The 26,020-nt window shown below is 45.1% G+C and overlaps 1 protein-coding gene across 1 annotated transcript in view; it reads right to left on the bottom strand.

Moving 5' to 3' along the window:
• Positions 1-1,553: 1,553 nt before the first annotated feature.
• FAM174B (family with sequence similarity 174 member B) overlaps positions 1,554-26,020 on the bottom strand; it is a 45,660-nt gene continuing 21,193 nt past the window's right edge. The window contains exons 2-3 of the mRNA XM_010593848.3: positions 13,560-13,691; positions 1,554-3,657 (exon numbers count right to left, since the gene is read on the bottom strand). Of these exons, the coding sequence (XP_010592150.2) occupies positions 3,654-3,657; positions 13,560-13,691 (136 nt within the window). The 3' untranslated portion in view covers positions 1,554-3,653. The remainder of the gene's footprint in view (positions 3,658-13,559; positions 13,692-26,020) is intronic.

Raw genomic sequence — 26,020 nt, 5'->3', positions numbered from 1 at the left:
TGGGTGAGAGCATCCTAGAGGCCTTACTGGGACAGACCTTTTCTGCACTGGACGTGCTAAAGTAAACGCCTCCAGGCCCTCAAAGCTTCCAAAGCCCTCGCCTTCAAGGGATAAAAAAAAACAGTAATTTGCATAAGAAAAGTCTGCAACCAGGTATCCCACAGTAGCCCCAGGAAGCTGTCAGTAGTAAAAAGTAAGAGGTATCCGACTTGCAAAGTTGTGATGCTGCTCCAGGAAGGGTTGTGCAGGGAATGAGGGGGGCTGAGGAAGTCTCAGCTGGGACTTGCAGGTGCGGGTTAGCCAATAAGCAAGGTAAGCACGGGCTTACTTGTGCTTACTAATCTGTAGTGAACAATTTCACATGGGTTTCACTTTGATGTGGTGTGGTCACAGGACCCTTTTCTATCAGTCTCTTCTTTGCAGAGTCAAGATCCCCTTTACTGTTGCAGGTAATATAACCCAGGAAGTGGTCGCCCAGGTGTGCCCATCTCTTGCAATGGCTTCAGTTGCTAAGTCTCAAGTCTCACCAGCCAGTTTAGGGCACTGGTGGACTAGTGTTTCCTCTGAGCAGAAGGGGGCAGGATGGGTGGGGCTTGATCCCCAACTGAATCCTCCAAAATAAAAAAGCAAGTTGTACAATCATCCAACGCTCTGCCTTGAGGTGGGGCAGCTTGGGGAAGCAGCCACCCTGGAGGACTTCGCCTACTGATAAGCGAGAGAGAAGCTTAAGAGCAGGGGAAGCTGCTCATGGAAGAACACAGTAGACCAGCTTCTTGATAACCATCAAGGACACCATGCTATAACGGGAGCAAACAAGCTCTGTCTTCTGGCTCTTACATAGGTGTGTATACACACACACACACACACACACACACACACACACGGGCCTTCACGTTTAGAAAGCACTTCTGGACTTATCCTGCTCTCACTTCCAGAAAGCTAAAGCCAAGCCAGGTATTAGCCATTAGCAAGCCAGCAGTTTTTGACTCAATTGGTTCTATATCTTCGGAGATACCCCCAAGATTCTTTGAAGATACCCCCAAGATTCTCCATAAGCAATTAGGGCTCAGTATTTTCCAACTGAGGAGCCCCTGGGTGGTGCAAACAGTTAACATGCTCGGCTGCTAAATGAATGGTACGAGTTCACCCAGAGGCACCCCAGAAGAAATGCCTGGTGATCTACTTCTGAAAAACCAACCACTGAAAACCCTGTGGAGCACGGTTCTACTCTGACACACATGAGGTCACCACGAGTCAGAACCAATTCGATGGCAACTGGAAAAAAAAAACTTATTTTTCTCATTGAAACAGCAGCTTCCAGAAAATGATCAGATGAGCCTACAAAAGTATATGGAAAAGTGTTATGCCCTCCCCCCCCCCCACCCCTCCAACTCTGCACCATTTCCTCTAAACCACCAGGACCCAGGCACTTCTCAGAGAGCCCCACCCCCCGTCCAGCCCTTCCCTAAAGCCTTGGGCCTCCCTTGCTCATCCCTTCAGGGGCACCTCGTCGGCCCTCAACTCAGAAAATACCAAGCCAAATGCATACGTCATTCAGGTCTAAAGTGTTTTTATTTAGTAACCTCCTGTGCTGAAGTTCCACCGAGAAGGTCACTCTTAGGGGCCACTTCTGACAGGACAGCGGCCAGCACCTGGCAGATGGGGCCTTATACAGAAGGCAGAAGAATCCAGCTTGTCCACGGGTGCTTCCGCTGCAGTTGTCAAAAACACTCCTGCGAGCCAGCGTTCCAGTTGGAAGGTTCAGAAGGTGAAGACTGAGTGGCCCGGGCTCCTCTCGGCCACCACATGGGCCAGTGAGTACACTGTGGAGGGGGCAGAGAAAGCAGCCACAGCCATTGCTTCCAGCCCCACCCCTCTGGCAAACGGGGAGAAAGAAGAAAAGTCAACAAAAGAAGTGAAATCAAAATAGCAGCGGAGCAGCAGGTGCCAGGTGTCCACCCCCTGCAGCAGGAAGAGCTATTCACAGAAGGGCTCTTGCCGAGGGTTCTCCCCTTTTCTGCAGAGGCCAGCGTGCCTTCTGAAGAGGCTAGGGCCACAGAGTGCCCCGATGGGCCTCGGGAAGCGGGGGACCCCACAACACTGACAGCCCCTCCCACGTACTCCCACCACCATAGCCCTTCTCCGGAAACTGAAGAAGCTGAAAATAGGAGCTATCGGAAAAGGCTGGAGTTTTCACCCAAAGCCAAGGGGTAAGACAATAAAGAGGGGAACATACAAACCCTGGAGCAGCTCCAGAGAAGAAAAGAGGGACCAAATAAAAACAAAACACCTTTCCAGAGAGAACAGAAGTCCAGCGCCTGAAAGGAGTTGCTAATAGACTTTAAACAGAAGCGCAAATAACCTCAACCCTGGGAAGACAGCTAAAAGCCTTTATCCACCTGAGAAGCCAGCCTAGGGCCCCCTGCTTCCAGAAGCCAACAGATCTCAGGGAATTGTCACAATCAAGTCCTCACTTCCCTAGCTCCTCAATAAGCCACCCACCAGAACCTCGGCCCACACCTGCCAAGGGGTCTTCCCACAGTGACAAGCAGTCTCCAGGGTCAGAAGGTCTCTGGTCTAGCCTGGCCTAGATGAAATTTAACTCGAGTCCTTAACAGCATGCTTGCTTCTTCCAGCCAACCAAATCCCCATCCATTTAAATTATTACCCTGATTTTTTTAAAGTTATATCTCTAAGAATTGGGTCAGGGCAGAAAAATACAAAAGAGCACAAAGGATGACACCAATGAAAAGTCACCTAGCACTTTCCTTTCCCTTCAAAGAAAGAGAAATTACTGTATCTCTGTGTGTGTGTGTGTGTGTGTGTGTATATACACACATATATATACACACACATGCAAACATACACATATATCCATACACACACATACCCACAAACATGCGTATGCACATACATAGACAAACACACACATGCATATACACATAAAAACACACATGCACACACAAACCACACATACACACACACACACATACATACTTTTTTCCCTGATACTCAAAATTCTTTGTGAACTAGTCATGCCTAAGTCTGCTAAACCCTTTAAAACAAAAGAAAGAAAAGGAGCCACAAACATGGGTACACTTCCGGTAGGGACTGACCAGCTCTGACCACTCTCACTCTGACATTTCACACAGCCGTCATGAAAATAAGGCCAGAACTTGACCAAGCCAACAGACCACTACTGGCCACACGTCCATAACCTGGACCCAGGAGAGCAGAGTACCAAAACCCTAATTGTACAGCTGAATATCCCACAGGTTTTTTTTAGGTTCTTGATCCTCCTGTTCTGTTTTACTTTCGTCAATACTTGCTTATTTAAAAAAAAAAAAAAAAACGTTTCTACCCTTCACCCCTTAGCAAGGCAAATGCCTCTTCAAAGAGGGAGAAGGAGGAGTGGCATTTGGAAGAGACGTCCCAAGGGTGGCTGAGGTGCCTCTGGTGTGGTGATTTGGAAACAAGAAGCCCCACGGTGGCATTCTGAGCAGAAGGTCGTGCACGCTATGGTGCCAGAGTTCTATAAATAGTTTGTTTTGGTCTCAACACCTCGGATGGACGAGACAGCTTCCAGGTCCTTCACACCCCAGGCTGCGGCTGGCCAGCTTTCCACAGCATGCCAACAGGTTGGGAATAAGGTTTTACCTAAAAGAAAAGGAAGAACAAGAGTCAGTGCCTTCTGGCAAAGCCCCTCCCCCATTTGGGCCCCTCTCTAACAGTCTCCATTCTGCAGCCACACTGTGAGAACATACACATACACACATGTGCTGCTGTCCCTTCACCAGCCGCTCTCTTCTCCCCTCCTCTTGTGTTCCTGCCCCGAAAGCCATCTTCTCAGCCTTTGAAAATCCCACACCCCCTGACTGAGACTGGAGGGACCCCAGAGGACATGGCCCCTGGACTCTCTGTTAGCCCCAAACTAAAACCATTCCCAAAGCCAACTGTTCAGACAAAGATTAGACTAGACTATAAGACATAAAATGATACTCGTGAGTCGTGAGCTTCTTAGCTCAAGTAGACACGTAAGACTATGTGCGCAGCTTCTGTCTGGAGGTGAAAAGAGAAGGCAGAGGGGGACAGGAGCTGGTTGAATGGACACAGGTATCACAGGGTGGAGAGAAGCAGTGTGCTGTCATATTGTAGAGAAAGCGACTAGGGTCACATAACAATGTGTGCGTAAGTTTTTGTATGAGAAACTCTTGAATTGTAAACTTGCACTTACAGCACAATAAAAAAAAAATTTTTTTAAAGAAAATTCCACACTCCCTCCCTCCATCACTTCCCCAGAGAGCTCTTTCCCTTCCTTCAGTACCTGACTCCCCCCACAAACTCCCTAGGACACAGCCTCTTTTCCCTTTGTCTCTCTCCTTCCTAGCCCTTCTACAGGTGTTTATGCCTGGGGTCGGCAAACACTGTAAACGGCCAGTCCCGTTGCCATCCAGTCAATTCCAATTCATGGTGATCCCATGTGTTACAAAATAAAACTGCTCCATAGGGTTTTCTCAGCTATAATCTTTACAGAAAGAGCCCTGGTGGTTCAACAGTTTAGTGCTCGGCTGCTAACCGAAAGGTTGGCCGTTCGAACCCACCCAGTAGCTCTGCAGGAGAAAGACCTGGCAATCTGCTTCCATAAGGATTACAATCAAGAAAACTCTATGGCGCAGGTCTACTTTGTCACATTGGGTCCCTCAATGAGTCAAAATTGACTCGACAGCACCCAGAAACAACACTCTTTATAGAAGCAGATTGCCAGCCCTTTCCTCCCCGGTGCCACTGGGTGGGTTCAAACCACCAACCTTTAAGTTAGTAGGTGAGCTCAAACCATTTGCACCACCCAGGGACCTCTTATAAAGGGCCAGAGAGTATTTTATGCTCCGTGGGCCACACAGTCTCCATGGCAACTACTCAATCCCACCACTACGGAGTGAAAGTAGCCACAGGCAATACATTCATGATTGGGCATGGCTGTGTGCCAATAAAACTTTATTTGTGGACACTGAAACTTGAATCATGTATCATGAAATATTTATGTATCATGAAATATTTTTTCTTCTTTTGGTTCTTTTTTAACCATTAAAGAAATGTAAGAATCATTCTCGGCTCGCAGGTCTTACAGAACAGGCAGTGGACAGACTTGACCTGTGGGCTGTAGTTTCCCAACCCCTGGTCTTTCTCACTAGCTGATTAGCGTCTGTCTCTTGCTTAGACTGGGAGCTCTTTTTGAGCAAGGCCCTTGTCTGAGCTTGCTCACCTTTACAAGCCCAGAAATGAGCAGTGTCAGACAACGTAGAGGGTGCAAGAAACATGTTTTCACTGAATCCATTTGAGACATCATCTATAGGAACTTAGAGGGCAAAATCCAAGAAGAGAGAGCTGCCACCATCATTTACAGGTGCTTGGTCATGGGCATCATATAATCACACAAAAAAATGAGGATTTAATAGAATTTATAAAATAATACTATAATACCCCAATATAAATATCATACAACAGAATTATTTATTTAAAAACATGGATATTCTGTTCTTAGGAAATACACTAAGGCATTTACAATATATGTAACTTACCCTCAAATGGTTCAGAAAAAATTGTGCACACACACAACACATGCAGAGTCATCATAAAACATGGGATAAAATGTAACAATAGGAAAATCTGGGTAAAGGGCATAAGGGCATTTCCTGTACTGTATTAATGTTTGCAATGTTTTCCAAGTTTGAAGTTATTTCCAAATAAAAACTTTTAAAAAGAAACAGATAAGGATATGCATTCTCACGTTGACCACAAAGGTATCCTACTCAACGTACTAGAGGAAGAAAAACGTAAATCCACAGCAGCCAGGTGAAAAGCCTTCTCTTTTAAAGGATCCAACTGCCACCTTCTCTGGGTCGGGGGATGGGTGGCCACCTCCAGTGACTGACACGCATGGAACCCAAACACCCACATCACACAGAGAAAGAGACTAAGGGCCTCAAATGTTAAGACCAGGTCTGATTTCACAACCAGGCCTTCCGCTGGAACAGGCTGCCAGTTCAATACTGAGGTTGGGGAGGCAGGGTTGGGAGATGGACAAAGAGTGGCGTAGCTTTCAAAAACCAAACCAAGAATGGGGTCAGAATGACAAGATCTGATTCCCAGGCACTACACCAGAAGAGACGCACCTATGAACCAGGGCTTCAAACCTGTTCTAAATGGTTCAGTCACGGCCAGAGAAAACAAGGGCAGCGAACTGACTGCACGCACAGCAACCAAATCTCTTGCCCATATCCGGCGAAGTGGTTAAAGTGCTCAGCTGTTAACCAAAAGGTCAGTGGTTAGAACCCACCAGCCGCTCCGCAGAAGAAAGATGGAGCAGCCTGCTTCTGTAAATATAGCCTTGGAAATCCTGTAGGACAGTTCGACTCTGTCTTATAGGGTCGTTATGAGTCGGAATCGACTCAACAGCAGTGGAGAAAAATGGGAAGGAAACAGGCAGCAGTGCCCTGCTCAAAGATGGCAGCCAACCGCGCAATTTTGAACGTATGTCACTCTCCACAGTTCTGCCAATAATCCAGTCTCCCACACCAGGAAACTTTCAGGAACCTAATGCAGGAAATTGGACTACTAGCAGGATTATGGAGAATGGGCACACATTCAAAGCTGCCTGTTTCCTACTCAGGTCAAAAGCCGATGTGTAAGAGATTTGGTTGCTATGCAACACATACGCTGCCCTTGTTTCCAGAGGCCATAGGTAAACCGACTGGAACCAACTCAAAGCCCTGATATGAACCAAAGCAGACTACAGCAGGCCTGCCAAATGTGAAAAGCAACTTGCTTTTGCAAAAGCATTGCTAGTTAGGATTATCTCTGCTGTTTTTAATTATTTGCTGATTACTATGCAGCCCTAAAGAAGCAAGAAACTAAATAAATCAGATTAAATTAGCAGTAAGTTTTTCTGGCCACACAAATTCCTGTTCACATATGCTCTATCTTCATAGACATAAAAGTTTCAAGGTGCCCTAGCTTAGAACAAAGGAGTCCTGGTGGCACAACAGTTAAGCGCTCGGCTGCCAACCAAAAGTTGGCAGTTTGAATCTGCTCAGCCGCTCCACAGGAGAAAAGACCTGGCAACCTGCTCCCATAAAGATTATAGCCTAGAAAACCCTACAGGACAGTTCTACTGTCATTTGGGGTCACTAAGAGTCAAAAATCGACTTGATGGCACCCAACAACAACAACTTAGAACATGATACTTTAACTGAGAACTGTCCAATATTGCCAATAGTGCTTTTCAAAGAACCCATAATGTGACATGAGATGCCCCTGTTAGCACAGATGTTATGCATCTTACAAGGAAAAGGGCTGGTGGATCTTTGTTCACACTAGCAGAGGAAGACTTCCGATGCTGCCCCACGTGCAGATAGCATGTCCCAGCATCCATGGGGTGCCTGCTGGTCACCAGCTCCTCTCTGATTCCTTCCAGCCCTCAGAAGCGCATGACACCCAATGTCCGCACATCCACTGCTCATGGAGCAGTCCACACGCCGATGCTCCTAACAAGTCAACCACTCAGAACCCGTGTGAAGCACGGGGTGGGCAGAAGGGCCCTCCTAGCCCAACCATTCATAGGTCCTTAGTAAAAAGAAGCAGCCTCAAGAAGTCACTGCCTTGTGTTTGTTGCTGTTATCATTAGCTGCCTTCAAGGTGGCTCCAACTCCTGGTGACCCCATGGACAATGGAACAAAATCCTGCGCCATCCCCATGATTGGCTGTGACTGGGTCATTATGATCCATAGGGTTTCATTGGCTGATTTTCAGAAGTAGATCGCCAGGCCTTTCTTCCTAGTCCATCTTAGTCTGGAAGCTCTGCTGAAACCTGTTCAGCATCACAGCAACACACAAGGTTCCACCGACAGAAGGGTGGCGGCTGTGCATGAGGTGCACTCACTGGCTGGAAATGGAACCTGGGTCAAGAATTCAACCACTGAACCATCAACGTCCCCAATGCCCTGTGTTTAGCAGCTGCCACAGGGTTCAAATGGGTGACTCTGACCTGTGCCTGAGTTTAGGATAAGCAAGCGAGGTCTGTTTTCTCCTACTCCCAGCCTACCCTTCAGGGGCCTCTTGTTGCAAACAGCCTTGGAATGCCCCTTGTTCCAAACACAAGACACCAGGCATAGTCCCCAGCGTTGCAGCAGAAATCTCATGGGTTTCTAATTATATTCCCGCAGGAAGCTCTATCCACAACAGGATGGGAGGCAGGCATTTCTAAACTGCATGTCCACAACCCCACAGGGCCACATCTTTTCCAAACATAAGAAACCCAGAACACAGCCGTCCCTCCCAGTGCAGGAGGCAGGGCTGGCAGGAGTGGCTCTATTTCCAGCAGCGTCCCTTTGGGCTGCACTTGTCACAGCTGCCAGTGCCGCCTGCCAGATAAACGGAAGTGCTGGCATCTGCCTCGCCTTGGGAAACGCCTAGAGGGTATAACAAAAGTCTCCCATAATAAACCAAGGATATGCTGAGGCCCAAAACATCAGCCACAAACTGCACGCTAGGCCAACCAAGCTCAGAACAAATAGAACAAAAATTCAAACGCCTTTTGAAACATGGAATCATTTCAAAACCCCAGGGTTCTCTGCACTCCATTTAGCCATCATTTCTCCCTTCTAATTAGCCTTTTTAAGTACAGAGTTGGAAACTCATTTCTACAGACTTCTTTTCTTCTTTTCTTTTAATTCACATCTGGCCCTAAATACTGGAGGGCTTGTCTCACAGATATTAAAACATCCCTGTTGGATAGGATCATAAAAAGAAGGCTGTCAACAAAAGCCTAGCCCTTCCCATCTTCTCCTTTCTCTAAATTTCCTCCCTGGCTGGAAAAAGAGCCTGACTGATAGGTACAGCCTCTAAGTCACGAGACATTATCAGAGAATCACAGGCGTGATAACAAGAGGCAGGTTACAGCCCTGGTGCCCAAAACACGATTTTCCTCTTTCCACTCAAACACGAAATAACCCTAGGTCACAGTCCAGCCACATCCGATTCAAATCTAGTCTGTTTCCCAGAGGAAACAAAAATGTAGATGAGCTGTATCTAAATAGGAAAAAACAGCATCTGCGTTGTCACTGTTATCACTGTACAGAGCGGGAAGTTCTCAAAAACACTAATCTGAACATAAAATTGTCCTTAACATTCTTGTTCCTCCTTACTTATGGACCTGAAAAGTTATTTGAATATGCTGTTCAAATGGAGAAAAGAGCTACAGGACAGCATGTATAACAAGGACCCTTATTAAAAAAAAAAAAAAAATTCCACAGATAAGTACTCGTGCAGACTCTAGTGGCTACTGCTAAGTAGTGAGATGATACGTAATTTTGATTTCCCTCTTCCTTATCTGTAGTTTCTAGGGCATACCTTACAGCTGTAACAAGAAAAGCTATTTCTAAATGTTCGGGTTTTCTGTGCCTAAGAATCAGGGTGTTCCTGTACGGAATGCCTCACCTCCAGGTTTACATACGTCCTGACTTTATCTCAACCACTAACAGCACCAACTTCCACTATGAAAAAACCCATGGCCATCAAGTCAAATCGACTCATAGCAATACTTACATATGCCCCATAAGGTTTTCTAGCCTGTAAATCTTTACAGAAGCAGACTGCCACATCTGTCTCCTGCAGAGCGGCTCGTGAGTTCAGACCACAGTCAAGTGCTTAACCACCGTGCCACTGGGGCTCCTAATTGCTACTGGAAATTCAGTTCTTCAAAACAAACACAGAGTACCTGACAATCATAATGAAAGTTGGTAGGAGACAGTAAAAGTAGATGAAGTTAGAGAATAAACACTTATACCAGAAGAGAAGGTTGGAAATGAACGAGCTAAAAGCGTGAATATACGATGTTAGAAAAACAAAAGATTAAGGAAAGAACACAGAAATCTGTAAAATTGAAAATAATAATGGAGAGAATTAAACAAGCCAAAGTCTGGTTCTTTGTGTAGACTAATAAAATTAACAAGCTTCTGGTAAGATTTACTAAGGGGAAAAAAGGCAAAAATAAGCAATATTAAAAATGATGAAGGGACCGTGACTGCACATGTTGCCAAGATTAAAAGATAATAAGAGAAATGTTATGAACAACTTTAGGCCAATACATTTGAAAACTTGGATAAGATGAACAAAATCCTAGGAAGATATAACCCATCAAAACTGACCCAAGAAGAAATAGAGAAAGCCTAAAAAGTCACATAATTATTTAAAAAAAAAAAGTGAACATCAATAGTTTTAAAAGATTTTTCACATAAGGAAAGCATCAGGCCCAGTCTGTTTTAGCAAGTTCTACCAAACATTTAAAGGACAAATAATTCCAATCTAATGCAAACTATTCCAGAGAAAAGGAAAATAAAGAATATGCCCCAATTCATTTTATGAGGCTGATAAAACTGTTACCAAAGGCTGACAAGGATATTACAAAATAGAAAAATGATAGGCCAATTTTAGTCATTACTGGAGACAGGGAAGTCCTAAAGAAAATATTAGCAAACTGAATATAACAATGGGTATAAAAAGATAAGGTGACCACACTGGTTCTATTCCAGGCATGCAAAGTTGGTCTAACATTAGAAAATCAATAAATACAAATGTATCACCTTATAGGTTAAAGGGAAAAATATGATCTTCTGAACAGAGCTAGAAAAGCACTTAATAAAATCTGACATTATTCATGAATATACCATGGACTGCCAAAAGAACGAACAAATCAACCTTAGAAGGAATACAACCATGACCCTCCTTAGAAACAAGAATGGCGAGACTTCAACTTGCTCACCCTGAACACATCACCAGTTAAGACCAGTAGCTAGAAAAGGACATCATGTTTGGTAAAGTTGAGGGTCAGCAAAAACAAGGGAAACCTTCAGTGAAACAGGCTGACATAAAACCACAACAATGGACTCAAACATACCAATGATCACGAGGATGGCATAGAACCAGGCTACACTGCGCTCTGTTATACCTAAGGTCTCCACGAGTCCATGACAACTAACTATATGATTTAAAAAAAAACAAAACGAAACTCTTAGCACACCATGAATAGAAGGAAACTTCCTGGAAAAAAAAAAAAATCTAACAAAACCCTACAGCAAACCCAACTCTTGGCTGTCAAATGCTGAAAGTACACCTTTAAAATCAAGAACAAGACAGAGTGCCTATTATCACTACTTCTATTTAACAATGGCTTAGAGGCCAAGAGTACAAAAAGACTAAAATAAAGTGTTAAAGGACTGAGGGGAATAAAAGCTCTTTTTAGTCTCAGATTACATATATACATTAAAAAAAAAAAAAACCAAACCCGTTGCCGTTGAGTCGACTCTGACTCATAGCGACCCTATAGGACAGCGTAGAACTGCCCCATACAGTTTCCAAGGAGCGCCTGGTAGATTTGAATCACGGACCTTTTGGTTAGCAGCTGTAGCTCTTAACCACTATGCTACCAGGGTTTCCTACATATACATAGAAATCCCAAAAGAACCAGCATTTACATTACTAGAATTTAGCAAAGGTGCTGGATACAAAACCAGTACTTTAAACAGTCAACTGCATTTCTAGATGCCATAAACAAAAGTTAGAAAATGATATTTTGAAAAAGATATCAAAATATAAAACACCTGGAATATATCTTTAAAAAATTTACAAAACATTTATGGAGAAATGATTAAAGATACTGAAAGACATTTTAAAAATACTAAATAAATGTAAAGCCATTCCAAGTTCATGGACTGGAAGATCCCACATCATGTTGTTGTCATTAGGGGCTGTTAAGTCAATTCTGACTCATAGCGACCCCGTATGACAGAGTAGAACTGCCCCATGGAGTTTTCTTGCCTGTAATCTGTATGGACCCACATCACCAGGTCTTTCCTGCAGAGCCTCTGGGTGGGTTCACACCACCGACCTTTCAGTTAGTTGCCAAGCACTTAACCACTGTGCCATCAGAGATCTTTTTCCAACATCATAACTGTGTTAAGAAAAAAAACAAAACAAAACATCACAATCAAGTTGATTCCAACTCAGAGTAGATCTGAGCTCCACAGGGTTTTCAGTGGTATAACCTTTCAGAGGTAGATCACCAGGCCTTTCTTCCAAGGCACTGCTGTGTGAACTTGAACCACCAATCTTTTCATTAGTGGCCAAATGCAAACTGACTGCACAGCCCAGTGTTGACTCTCCCTAAACTGATCTACACAGTCACAGCGGTTCCAATCAGAATCGCAAGAGTTGTTTTGTTGCATCTGACAAGTTGATTTATCTAGAAGAGCAAACAGCCAAGAATAGAGTCAAGGCAGTGCTGAGGAGGAACAAGTCAGGGAGGTACAGAAAAGAGGGCTTGCCTTACCAGGTGTGGACAGGCAGCAGAAAAGTAGGAAAAGCTCAGGATTGGAAACAGCCTGGATTTCTGTCCCACCCTTGATACTAACTAAGGTCCCTGGGTGGCACAAATAGTTTGCTCTCAACTACTAACCTAAAAGTTGGCAGTTTGAACCCACCCAGCGGTGCCATACGGTGATCTGCTTCTATAAAGACTAACCAAAACCAAACCCAGGGCCACTGAGTCGATTCCAACTCATAGCAACCCCAGGGGACACAATAGAACTGCCCCACAGAGTTTCCAAGGGGCGCCTGGCGGATTCAAGTTGCCCACCCCTTGGTTAGCACTTAACCACTATGCCACCAGGGCTTCCAAACCTGTGGCCCTTGAGTCAATTCCAACTCACAGCAACCCTATACGACAGTGTAGAACTGCCCCATAGGGTTGCCAAGGAGCAGCTGGTAGACTTGAACCGCTCCTGTGGAGCAGTTCCACTCTGTAACACAAGGGGCACATGAATCAGAATCAACTCAAAGGCAATGGGCTTGGGTAGGTTGCTGCTAACCAGCTGGGACCTTAGACAAGCAACGTCCCCACTCTCTGGGTCTTCAAGCCCTGATCTCTACATTACACTCACCCCAGTTCTTACACTGTAGAATCAACATATTCAAAGTACATCCCAAAAGGATCCGAAAACCCACACCACAATCCTGAAGCCACAAAGTCATTCTGACTCTGCTACAGACTATTTTTAGGAAACACACCTGTCTTTGGAGCCCATCAGTGATTTTCACTCCAAGCAGAAGTCCCCCATAAGCCCTCAGCTGTCGACTTCTGCAAGGCTCCAAGTTCCGTTTCTGTGCGCGTTATGTGACAGGCATGCGGCCACTTGGCTGAGATTCCCCCAGAGCCAGTGCGTGACAGCCTCATTATCTGAACTTCAGTCCCACTTTTCGTCCTGTAAATCTGACTTCTAAGTGCTGTCAGGTTGGGGAAAGTTGGGAATAAGCGCCTCTCTGCTGGCTTCTGGCTGCAGTGCATTTCTAGGAAGGGGTCAGAGCAGATCCCTTCCATCCGCGGAACCCCCCAAGGCTGAGCACTTAACCAAAGAACCAGAACACAAGGACAACACACCTGGCCTGGTGGTGTCTGCAAAGGTGAGCCATCCCATCAGCCCCCCGCCCATAAGCCTACCCCATACCTGTATTTGATATCAAATACTGTGGAGTCTTCATCTTCATCATCCTCTTCATTCAGCGGGGCCATTTCCACCCGCTCAGCTGGAGTGGTGATAATGTCATATTTCCGGGTCTTCTTTAACCTCTTTCCCGACCTGGAAGAGGAGAAGCCCAGTCATGAGAATACAGCTTGGAGAGAAGGGGCCAGCCCCAGCCCTCGCCAGGGAGGACCTGGCACAGGCGGCCAGTGCTGAGTTAGGGTCCCTTCCTCCCATCTGAGTTTGAGGACCCCACTGAAGGTAAGCCACGCTGCTACCTTTGCTCAGCAACCGAGGCTTCTCACAGGAGACCGACCTGGTTAATACCAGCCATGGGACCACAGGCAAGGTGCTGACTACACTAAGCCTTTGTGATCTTCACGCACGCAACAGACATGATTACACCTTCCCTGGGGCAAAGATACTCAGTAATCAAGACAAGTAATATCTCAATGCAATATTTTTGGAGCCCTGGTCGGGCAGTGGTTAAGCACTCGGCTGCTAACTGAAAGGTTCGCGGTTCAAGCCCACCAGCTGCTCTGTGGGAGAAAGATATGACAGTCTGCTTCTGTAAAGATTTACAGCCTTGGAAACCCTACAGGGCAATTCTGCCCTGTCCTATAGGGTCACTATGAGTCAGAATTAGGCTCAACCACAATGGGTTTGGCAATATTTTTAAAAGTCAAAATTAATGGAAATAAAAAATCTATGACGAACGGAACATCAAAACGCTAAATGAGGGTAGTATCGAGGTCTGCACTTGCACGGCTCACCTTGTCCCCCGACCCCTGCCCTGGCCGTGTCGTGTTGTAGGGGTCACTGCCCCCCAGCACAGCCAGCACAACCTGGTGTTGAGACTGCTGCTCTGTGTGCCAGCCTGGTTGGCTCTGAGTCAGAGCCTGGTTCACTCTACCTGTGGGATCATGGACGAGCTCATTAATCTCCCAATGTCTCAGCTTCCTCATCAATAAAATGGAATAAACAACAAAATAAGTAAAATTTAGAAAGAAAAAAGTAACGAAGCATTGATGGTTCAGTGGTAGAATTCTGACCTTCCACGAAGGAGACCTGGATTTAATTCTGGCCAATGCACCTCACGCGTAGCCACCACCCATCTGTCGGTGGAGACTTGGCTACCGCTACGATGCTGAACAGGTTTCAGCGGAGCTTCCAGGCTAAGATGGACTAGCAAGAAAGGCCCGGTGATCTACTTTCAAAAATCAAATGAAAACCCTATGGATCACAATGGTCCAATTTACAACCGATTGTGGCAGTGGTGCAGGACGGCATCGTTCAGTTCTGTTGTACATTGAGTCACCGTGTGTCAGGGATCAACACGAAGGCAGCTAACAATAACAATATAAAATTAAAATCCGATGCTAAGCAATAAAGAAAATGTGACGATAACGTTCAGGGGAGTAAATGAAATTTAATATAGTCTCTAAGGCACTCATTTACAGAGAAACTTTGAAACCTTAAATAGCATTAAGTCGTTTCAAATTGGGCAATCTTTTCCTCTGATTTACTTAAGGGATCTCTATTTTATACACTTTGAATACTGTTATAGAGAAAAATCCTAGTGGGTGGCACTGCCCTTGAGATCTTAAATGAAAACCAAATAGAATGGCTAGTGTGAAAGTTGAACTGAAAATCCTGGCATTTTTAATAATGGCATGCTATAGTCACGGTCCTGGTTTCAAACAGATGACTTCATTAAGCAGCTCTCACATTTATGAATGGAAGAAGGAGACACCTCATTCATTTAGCCCATCGCCCGCCCCATTTTGCATGCGACGTAGCCTACAAATTTTTATGTGTTATTTTCCTCTCGCCCCATGTTGCAAGCAACTGCAGGAAACAAGCTGGTGGGAATCATCGAGCAATCAGTATTTTGTACATTCAAATCTCGCCATCTCTCTGTGCCGCCACTGAACATTCATCAGTGTCACCAGCCCTGTGTAATTCTGGGGTGTACGGGGTACTCCTCAATAAGTATTTCATGTTTCTCTTTAAAATAATAAATAAATAAGATGGGATGATAATAGGACTGTCCCTCACAGGCAAGGGGAATCTGAGATGATGCACTTAACAAGCCTGTACACAACAGGCGCTCAGCACAAGTTAGGTTTCACTCTTAGTAATAACAAGAAACCAGAAAAAACCCCAAACCTGTTGCCATCGAGTCAATTCTGACTCATGGCAGCCCCACATGTTACAGAGCAGAACTGCTCCATAGAGTTTTCTTGGCTGTAATCGTTATGGAAGCAGATCACCTGGACTTTCCTCCACGGTGCCATGAGGTGGGTTTGAAACACCAACCTTCAGGTTAGTAGGATAGCACAAATTGCTGGTGCCACTCAAATAGAAGTTAAATGTGTGTGTTCTCTTTTGTATGGCAAAGACTTGTAAAAATGAGTCAATATTTTCATCACGAGGATTTCTGAGGATAGGGAGTTATGACAATCAACTTTTACCTTCGGGATAGCAGAGGGTCACTATGGGTCACAGGGGAGGTGCTGAGGTAGGCTGCCTTAGTCATGGGCGTACATAGCTCTGCACTAAGAATGCAATATTTATCAGAGCAAGGCTGAAAGTTTATGATACCACCCGGGAATGCTGCTCACATTACAACTACTGTTGCTTTTATTTCTCCACTACCTTGAACTTCTTCCCAAATGCTTTGTATTCTCTGGTATCCCTCTTTTTTTTTAATATGCTTATATTTTTATAAAACAAACAAAAACCCAAACCGAAACGAGACGGATTAACACTATGGCTACAACAATGGGCTCAAGCATAACAACAACTGTGAGGATGACGCAGGACTGGGCAGTGATTCGTTCGTTGTACACGGGGTCCCTGTAAGTTGGAACCGACTCGATGGCACCCAACAACAACTTTTTATAAATATAAATTTAAATATATAAATTTATATGAGAAACTAGTCACCCCCAAAAAATCATAAATGGGAACACGGAAGGATCATATTCTCTAAACATTCTTCCCGCAGACTGTAAGCTGTTCCCGGGTACAGACCACATCAAGGACACACTCGAGATTCCCTTGTCCCCAGCACAGAGAAACTCTTCAATAAATTTGCAAAATGAGTGAAAACAGAAGTCCCCCCTTCAGACTTCCTAAAAATGTCTTAGCAATAGCAACTTGCTTTGTCCCATGTAGTGTGACTTACCAAAAATCTGATGTACCAAAGTGTCATTTAAAAAAAAAAACCTCAGTGGCTGTCTGACATATAGCAAACTATACTGCCTATATGGCCTGTACTGCATGCTCTTCGGGGTTCTTTTTGGGTAGAGAAAATGGGTAAGACTTTGAGGGACAGGTAGAGGCAAGATTGAGGGTTCGATGATCCCCAACCCTCCTCAAAAAGTACTTTTTCCTCCCCGCTTTCATCACAGGTACACACACACACATACACGCACACATTAGTACAGGTATGAGTCTGCTTGGGTCCTGAGCATAGGATGAAGCACAGTGACAAAGCCAAGCCTAGTGGTAAGAGGCTAAACCAAGAGGGTATGGCCAGTGTCACCTAGCCAATGGCCCTAAGACAGCATTGTTTTGGAAACAAGCTTTAAATGGGTACTTAAATGTTAACCTTATAAACACCATTGGGCCCACATTCGCTTAACAGATTCTTCTCTCTACCTCCCACCAAAGGAGTAAAATAAATCTTTGCCTTCTGCCCTGTTGTCATCGAGTTGATTCCAACTCGTGGAGGCCCCGTGGGTGCACAGTAGAACTGTTCCATAGGGTTTTCAAGGCTGTGACCTTTCAGAAGTACATCACCAGGCCTGTCTTCCGAAGCGCCTCTGGGTGGGTTCGAACCACCAACCTTCTGGCTAGTAATCGAGTGCTTAACCATTTGCGCTACCCAAGGACTCCACCTACAATCCCTGACCAATGCCATCTTCAGTATTGCATGGGGGGAATTTCAGTCCAGAAATGGCTCTAAATGCCATAAGCAATCCAAGACAAAGCCACAAATCACACCCATTCTCAAGCCATGGTGACTAGGGTCAAACCCCTGATGTGCCCCACAGCTTTCGCAGGAAAACAGCCCCACGTCCCGCTCAGATAATACACTGCCATTTGGAGAGGGCGCTTGGCTTTGAAAAGGAGCAGGGCTTGCCCCTCTGATTACCATGCCCTGTGTCTGGGATGCCCACTACCAGGACACACCTGAACAAGCACAAAGGGCGTTAGAAAAGGCGATGTCCCATGAGCCTGAGGGCCTTAGGAACCTCCTATGGACATGTCAACAGTCCGATGTCCAGATGGTTTCAGGTCAAGGAGTTGGATGTGTTTGTAACTCTTTTTTGTACATCATTGCTGTTGTCGTTAGGTGCCACCGAGTTGGTTCCGATCCACAGCGACCCTATGTATGATACAAAAAAACACTGCCCAGTCCTACGCCATCCTCACAATCTTTGTTACGCTTGAGCCCGTTGTTGCAGCCAATGTGTCAATCCATCTCATTGAGGGTCTTCCTCACTTTCGATGACCCTCTAATTTACCAAGCATGATGTCCTTCTCCAGGGACTGGTCCCTCCTGATAGCACGTCCAAAGTAAGTGAGACAAAGTGTCGCCATTATCGCTTCTAAGGAGCAGTCTGGCTGAACTTCTCCCGAGACAGATTTGTTCGTTCTTTTGGCAGTCCATAGTGTAGTCAATATTCTCCAACAACAGCAGAATTCAAAGGCGTCAATTCTTCTTTGGTCTTCCTGACTCATTGCCTAGCTTTCGCATGTGTATGAGACGACTGAAAATACCATGGCTTGGGTCAGGTGCACCTTAGTCCTCAAAGCGACATCTTTGCTTTTTAAGGATTGAAAGAGCTCTTTTGCAGCAGATTTGCCCAACGCAATATGTCATTTGATGTCTTGGCTAGTGCTTTCATAGGCATTGATCCTAGTAAAACGAAACCCTTGACAACTTCAATCTTTTCTCCTTTTATCATGATGTTGCTTACTGGTCCAGTTGTGAGGAGTTTCGTTTTCGGGTATCATGAAGCCTGGAAAACGCAAAATCTGATTGGTCAACCTCCTTGTACACTTTTAGCATGAAGTTTCAGTCAGTCATTGGCCCTGAGGCAGGAACTGACTGCTGACTCTGGGGGAAGGTTCCAGAGGCTCCGACTTCAGCTCAGCCTCATGGGAGTAAATCTCCATCACACCTAGGAAATCATCTTCCTTCTTCCTGATTGTTTATAGAATCTTATGATCTTATCACTAACTGATTGGGCTAAAGTCATTGACATTGTGAATTGCTCCGGTGTCAGCTCTGACTCGTGGTGACCTTACGTCTAACAACAAAACATGGCCCACTCCTGTGCCATCTTCATGATCATTGGAATGCTCGAGTCCATTGTTGCGGCTATCGTGTAGTGCTTTCGGCCTACAGGCTCATCTTCCAGAACTATATCAGACAATGTTCTGTTGTTATCCGTAAGGTTTTCATTGGCTGATTCTCACAGTAGATCGCCAGGCCCTTCTTCCCAGCCGATTTTAGTCTGGAAGCTTCTAGCATCTAGTCTGGCATAGTTTCTAGCATCATAGCAACACGCAAGCCACCACAGTAGGACAAACTGACAGATAAGCACTTAAAAACACTTACCCAGGGAAGAAGCTGGAAATAAACACTAACTTCTACACTGCTGGGGCCTACAATGCTTCAATGCCTATCAAGGCTGGCCAGCCTTTCCAAACACATGACTCCAGAAAATAATTTGAAACCCTGCAATCATGGTAAAGGCCATTAGCCAGGGCCCTCATGCATGCTTCCAATGGCAGGTTTGACGTTATGAGCTGAAGAAATTACACCTCAAACAATCAACTCTCTGAGACACAACACCCTTCACAAAAGAAAAGCAATTTATGCTGTTTCGCCGCTGGGCATGTGAACAAGAGAAAACTGAGATGTTTGAGAAGTTCAAAGACACTCAGGAACGTTCTAAGCAGAGTTACCCTGGAGAAGACGCCTAGCAAGGGATGGAAAAATCCAGCTGCACTAACGAGAGCCCTGTACAAAGGAGTCAGGTGGAGCGGGGTGAGGGGATCTTTGCACATTTTTCTCAAATGAATAGGCCTGCCCTTCCTGCACTCGCTGTGTGCCACTCAGAAGCAGGGAACAGATGAGCAGAGTCAGTCAGCGCTTCCAGCAGACCATCGGATCCTGGAGCCTGAGTCTACTGGGATCAGAGAGAAATGCCTCCCTGCCTCAGGGAGAGCATGAGATAAAGGGAAAACAGAGGGCGCTCCAAGCCTAAAGATCCTCCCTGAGTCCGCACTCTCTCTTCTCTGAATGGGGATGCTATAACGTGCCTTTTTATATGAATAATGCCCCATAGTAGTTGAGTGCTTCCTAGGGGCCGACTAAGCAATCTGCATGCATGATCTCACATGAAGCTTACAAACCAAAAACGCACTGTCCTCGAGTCGATTCTGACTCACAGCGATCCTCTAGCACAGAGCAGAGCTGTCCCATAGGGTTTCCAAGGCTGTAATCCTTACGGAGGCAGACTGTCACATATTTCTCCCTTTCGGTTATCAGCCAAGCACTTAACCACTGTACTACCAGGCCTCCTGTTAACTTACAGATAACCCTAAAAGGTACATGGAGTGCCTGGGTGGTGCAAACAGTTAATGTGCTCAGCTGCTCATCAAAAGGTTGGTGGTTCAAGTCCACCCAGAGGCACCTCGGAAGAAAGGCCAGGCAATCTGCTTCTGCAAAGTCAACCGCTGAGAGGCCCATGGAACACAGTTCTACTCTGACACACATGGGTCACCATGAGATGGGGTCAGCTCAATAGTGACTGGTTTTTTGTTTTTTAAGGCACATGCTGTTATCCTTCTCTTATGACTGAGGAAGCTGAGGATCAGAGAGGTTAACTTGCCACGGCCATATAGCTAAGAAGTGGCAGAGCTGGAGTTTGACCTAAGGCAACCTGGAGACTAGCAGGCTTGCACTCTACACCCCGTGGTCTGCTGCCACGCCTCCGTGGTCGGCAACAGTGGCAGTGTTACAGCCACTCGTTGCTTTAAATGTGACATGAAGGCAGGAGGGCATGACGCTTAAGAGCATAGACTCTGGAGTTCATTTAGAAACCTCAAATCAAAGGGCATCGTAAGTGCATATCCTCCCTGTTTTGCTCAAGAGGGCCAAGGGCTGCCCCAGCACTGACCTCCCTGGCAGGTCACCTTGAACTCTATCATGCTTGCCAAGAGGCAAGACCTGGAGGCCTTCCTTGCTATTCCTTGCTATTCTCTACTCACTCCTAACTGCAAGCCCACTCCGTACCCCCACTCCGCACCACCAAGGTAAAGGGAGTTTCCCTGGGGTGTGGCCTGTACTACCTTTTATCTCTAAAGAGATAAAAGTAAAGGGAAGCAAGCAGAGAGTTGGGGACCTCATATCACCAAAAAAGCAGTACCAGGAACAGAGCGCGTCCTTTGGACCCGGGGTCCCTGCACCTGAAAAGCTCCTTACCAGGGGAAAATTGAGGACAAGGACCTTCCTCCAGAGCCGACAGAAAAAGAAAGCCTTCCACTGGAGCTGACACCCTGAATTTGGACTTTTAGCCTACTTTACTGTGAAGAAGTAAATTTCTCTTTGTTAAAGCCATCCACTTGTATTTCTGTTATAGCAGCGCTAGATGACTAAGACAAGGGGTCAGCCTGTGGACCGAGGCCCCATCTCACCCAGAGACGCACACAGCTTGAGGACACAGCACCTAGAAAAAGCCCAGGTTTAAGGTCAGAGTTGGGTTCATGACCCAGTGTTTCTGCTTACGGAGCTTGTTTTCTCAGCTGTCTATACAGGTGATGCAACAGTTAAGCACTTGGCGGATAACTGAAGGGTTGGCAGTTCAAACCGACCCAGCAGCTCCACAGCATAAAGACCTGGTGACCTGCTGGCACAAAGATTACAGCCTAGGAATTGTACTGGGCAGTTCTACTCTGTCACACGGGGTGGCTATGAGTCAAAAATCGACTCGATGGCACACAACAACAACAACACAGAGGGACGTAGGGATGGGGGCGGGTAGGACAAAAACACGTGAGAACGTCCAATCTCAGCGCTTCTCCCTGAAGAAGAAGATTCAGGACACAGAGAAGGGGAAGGTATTGCCATCCCAGTCTCAACAGCACAGCCCCCTTGCTACACTTGTTTCTTTTCTGGTGCAGGATCCCATTAACCCAGGTGGCCCTAAGGAAAATATGGTCTGGTGGGTTGAATTGTGTCCTCCAAAAAGATATGGTGAAGACTTAACTCCTGGTACCTGTGAATGTGACCTTATTTGGGAATAGGGTCTTTGCAACTGTAATCAAATCAAGATGAGGTCATATTGGAATAGGATGGGCTCTAATTCAATGATTGGTGTCCTCAAAAGAAGCAAAAAGACAGAGATACACAGAAGGAAGACAACCATGCGAAGGGGAAGGCAGAAATCGGAGTGAGGGAGCTACAACCCAAAGAATACCAAGGACCGCTGGCACCCACCAGCAGCTGGAGTGAGGCTTGGAACCAGTTCTTCCCTAGAGCCTTCAGAGGGAGCACAGCCCTGCCAATACCTGGATTTTAGAGTTTCGGCCTCCAGAACTGGGAGAGAATAAACTTCTGTTGTTCAAAGTTACCCTTTGGCAGCCCAGCTCTAGGAACTACTAATACAGACAGCAAATGATAATCTTTCAGTAAATTTCCCTGTCACGCTCCACAGGAATAGGCAAGGTCGGAGAAGTTTGGGGGGGGCAGAAGGAAGTCACTGCTTAGGGAGCACCGAGTTTCTGTTACGGGTGATAGAAAAAATTTGGAAACTGATGGTGGTGATGGGTGATCAATGTAATTAATGTCACTGGATTGTACATGTAAAAAATGCTGAAATGGAAAATGTTTTGTGATATATATATATATATACTTGCGGCAATAAAAATAAAAATTTTTTTTTTTTTTTTTGGAAGAGACAAAGCACCTTTTGTTTTTAACCAAAACACATGTTTTTAACAAAACAGAGAAGTTCAAAATGCTTTTACTCTGAAATGTGATCCTGGAGCCAGAGGGTTTGTTTACTCAAAGGACCTTTCAGCAGATGGTCAGAAACAGGTTTCCCAGTCAGTACTCAAGGCACGGCCTTTACAAACAAGGAGGCGGGGCAAGCAGAGAAACATGGCTCCGCCAACCAACTTGGAAAGAGTCCTTCCTTTCTTGGCCTGTTTCCAAAAGCAAACAAAAAAAAAACACTTAAGGGTTAGTTTATTATTAGAAGTTCAGTTTTAAGGTGTGGCAGGCAGAACCATAAATGGGGAGTCCAGACATTGAGGTTCAAGTCTCAGTTTTGCAGTTCCCTGGTCTATATGCCTTTGGGTAAGTCACTCCCACTGAGCCTAACTTCATCATCTGTTGCTTCTCCTTGCCTGTGTAGTTGGGGTGCTGGTGAGGGCCCTCAAGGAGCCTTCCCCCCTTACTTATTCTGTAGAACCATAAGCTTCCCTGTTTCCCCCAACAAGGCCTTCCTCAGACACCTTTACCAGGCCAGGTTGTCCCCTTTGTACTAGTTACCAAAGGCTGCCATAACAAAGCACCACGAAGAGGGTGGCTTTAAACAACAGAAATTTATTGTCTCAGTCCTGGAGACTGGGAATCTGAGTTATGCAGTCAGCCCTGTCGATTCATTCTGAGGCTTTGAGGGAGAACCTGTTGCATGCCTGTCTCCCAGATTCTGGTAGCTCCAGGTATTCCTTGGATTGTAGCTACAGGATCACAAGGTATCCTTCCTCTGTCTCTGGGTCTCTTCCCTTTTATAAGGGCACCAATCATATAGGATTAAGACCCACCCTATTCCAGTATGACCCCATGTTAATCTAACTTCATCGCAAAGACCTTATTTCCAAATAAGGTCCCATTCAGGGGTACAGGGATTAGAACTTCAACATATCTTCTTTGGGAGATAATAATTTAATCCACAACACCCTTCTTCGGACTCCTAAAGCCCCATCATCTCCATCCACGGGCACCATCATTGCTGCTGGGCAGGTCTTCATGTGACCCTGGTAGCATGTGTGGCCTTCCTGTATCATCTGCTCCACTGGGCATGACAGTAACAGCAGCCACCACGATGGGCAACCATTTAGTACCAGGTATTTCACTCATTATCTCATTGCAGCCTCCAACCTGTCACACAGGGATTATACCCATTATTGAGTTAAAGAAACCAAGGCCAGCAGGCACAGTGTGACCTGCCCCAGCGAGTGGTACTCAAACCCAGGTCTATCAAAATGAGGGCAGAAAACTCAGCTCAGACATCTGGATGTTCCCACACACTAAGGAGACTCTCAACAGATACTGCTCAGGTACCTAGACAGACAACTGCAAGTTCCTTTGGTTGCCAGCCACTGACGGCCATGACAAAAAGCAACCAACAAGAAGGTTGTGTCAACAAAAGAAAATCACACCATGCTTTTGACTAGAAAGTTTCAACTTTGTGAAGCTGTCAGGCCTCCTAAATTAATTTATAAGCTTAATGAAATTCAGTAAAATACTGATAGATTTTTGTTGGTGATCTAGACAAGCTGATTCCAAAGTTCATAGAAGAAAAAGAAGAAGAAAAAATAGCATAGAGAATAACCAGAAAAATTCTGAAAAAGAGGAGTAAAGAAGGGAAAGTGGCCTTACCAAATAGTAAAATATGCTTAAAACCACAGTAACTGAACACAGTGGTGCTGCTATATCAACAGATATTGTAGCAAAATAGAAAGGTCCGAAGTAAACCCAAGTATGACTAGAATCTGGTATAGAATAAAGACGGCACTTCAAACGAGTAAAGAAAAAGGTAACCCATTCAATATGCTGTGTTGGTAGCCATTCATATCTCATACTTTACGCCAGAATAAATTAGATGAATCAATGATTTAAATGTAGAAAATAACACCATAAAAGTACTAGAAGAAAACATAGGCAAAGTCCAAAAAACCATAAAAAGGATACTGAATTGAAACACATAAAAAAAAAATTTTTAAGTGAAAACACAAACGATACACTCGGGAAAATGCTTCTAACTCACATTACAGATGAAGAACTAGCCTCTTTTACCATGTTAAAGAATTCCTACTAATCAGTAAAAAAGAAAAAAAAAAAGACCAACAGTCTATCATCAAAAAATAAATAAAATTAATTCTTTTTAAAAAGACCAACGATCTAATTGAAAAATGGGCAAAGGACATAAAATAGGCAGTTCACACACACACACACACATAGGAGCTACAAATGGCTTTTAACCATTAAAAAATGCCCAGTCTCAAACACGGTAAGAGAAACGCAAATTTAATCTTCACAGAGATCCTCTTTTTCACCTATAAATTTACTGAAAATCAAAATATCTGAAAACATCCTGTTGCCAAGGATGTGGGGGAAAAGACTCTCTCATTAATTGCTTATGGAAGCACAAATTTATGATCTGTAGTGTCGCTATGAGTTGGAATCAACTCGACAGCATGGGTTTTTTGGGATTTATAAAGGGAGTTGTTGTTGTTGTTGTTGTTGTTGTTGTTGTTGTTGTTGTTGTTAGGGTGCCGTCGAGTCGGTTCCAACTGACAGCGACCCTGTGCACAACAGAATGAAACACTGCCCGGTCCTGCATCATCCTTACAATCATTGTTATGCTTCAGCTCATTGTTGCTGCCACTGTGTCAATCCACCTCGTTGAGGGTCTTCCTCTTTTCCCCTGACCCTGTACTCTGCCAAGCATGATGTCCTTCTCCAGGGACTGATCCCTCCTGACAACATGTCCAAAGTATGTAAGGCGCAGTCCCACCATCCTTGCCTCTAAGGAGCATTCTGGCCGCCCTTCTTCCAAGACAGATTTGTTCGTTCTTTTGGCAGTCCATGGTATATGCAATATTCTTCGCCAACGCCACAATTCAAAGGCGTCAATTCTTCTCCGGTTTTCCTTATTCATTGTCCAGCTTTCACATGCATTTGAGGCAATTGAAAATACAACGGCTTGGATCGGTGCACCTTAATCTTCAGGGTGACATCTTTGCTCTTTAACACTTTGAAGAGGTCCTTTGCAGCAGATTTGCCCAATGCAAGGTGTCTTTTGATTTCTTGACTGCTGCTTCCATGGCTGTTGATTGTGGATCCAAGTAAAATGATATCCTTGACAACTTCAATCTTTTCTCCATTTATCATAATGTTGCTCATTGGTCCAGTTGTGAGGATTTTTGTTTTCTTTATGTTGAGGTGTAATCCATACTGAAGGCTGTGGTCTTTGATCTTCATTAGTAAGTGCTTCAAGTTCTTTTCACTTTCAGCAAGCAAGGTTGTGTCATCTGCATAATGCAGGTTGTTAATGAGTCTTCCTCCAATCCTGATGCCCTGTTCTTCTTCATATAGTCCACTTCTTGTATTATTTGTTCAGCATACAGATTGA

The sequence above is a fragment of the Loxodonta africana genome, chromosome 13, assembly GCF_030014295.1.
Source record: "Loxodonta africana isolate mLoxAfr1 chromosome 13, mLoxAfr1.hap2, whole genome shotgun sequence".
In the NCBI taxonomy this organism is placed as follows: Eukaryota; Metazoa; Chordata; class Mammalia; order Proboscidea; family Elephantidae; genus Loxodonta; species Loxodonta africana.
Note: the sequence above shows the minus strand (reverse complement) of the source record. Positions and strands in the feature narration are given on the sequence as shown.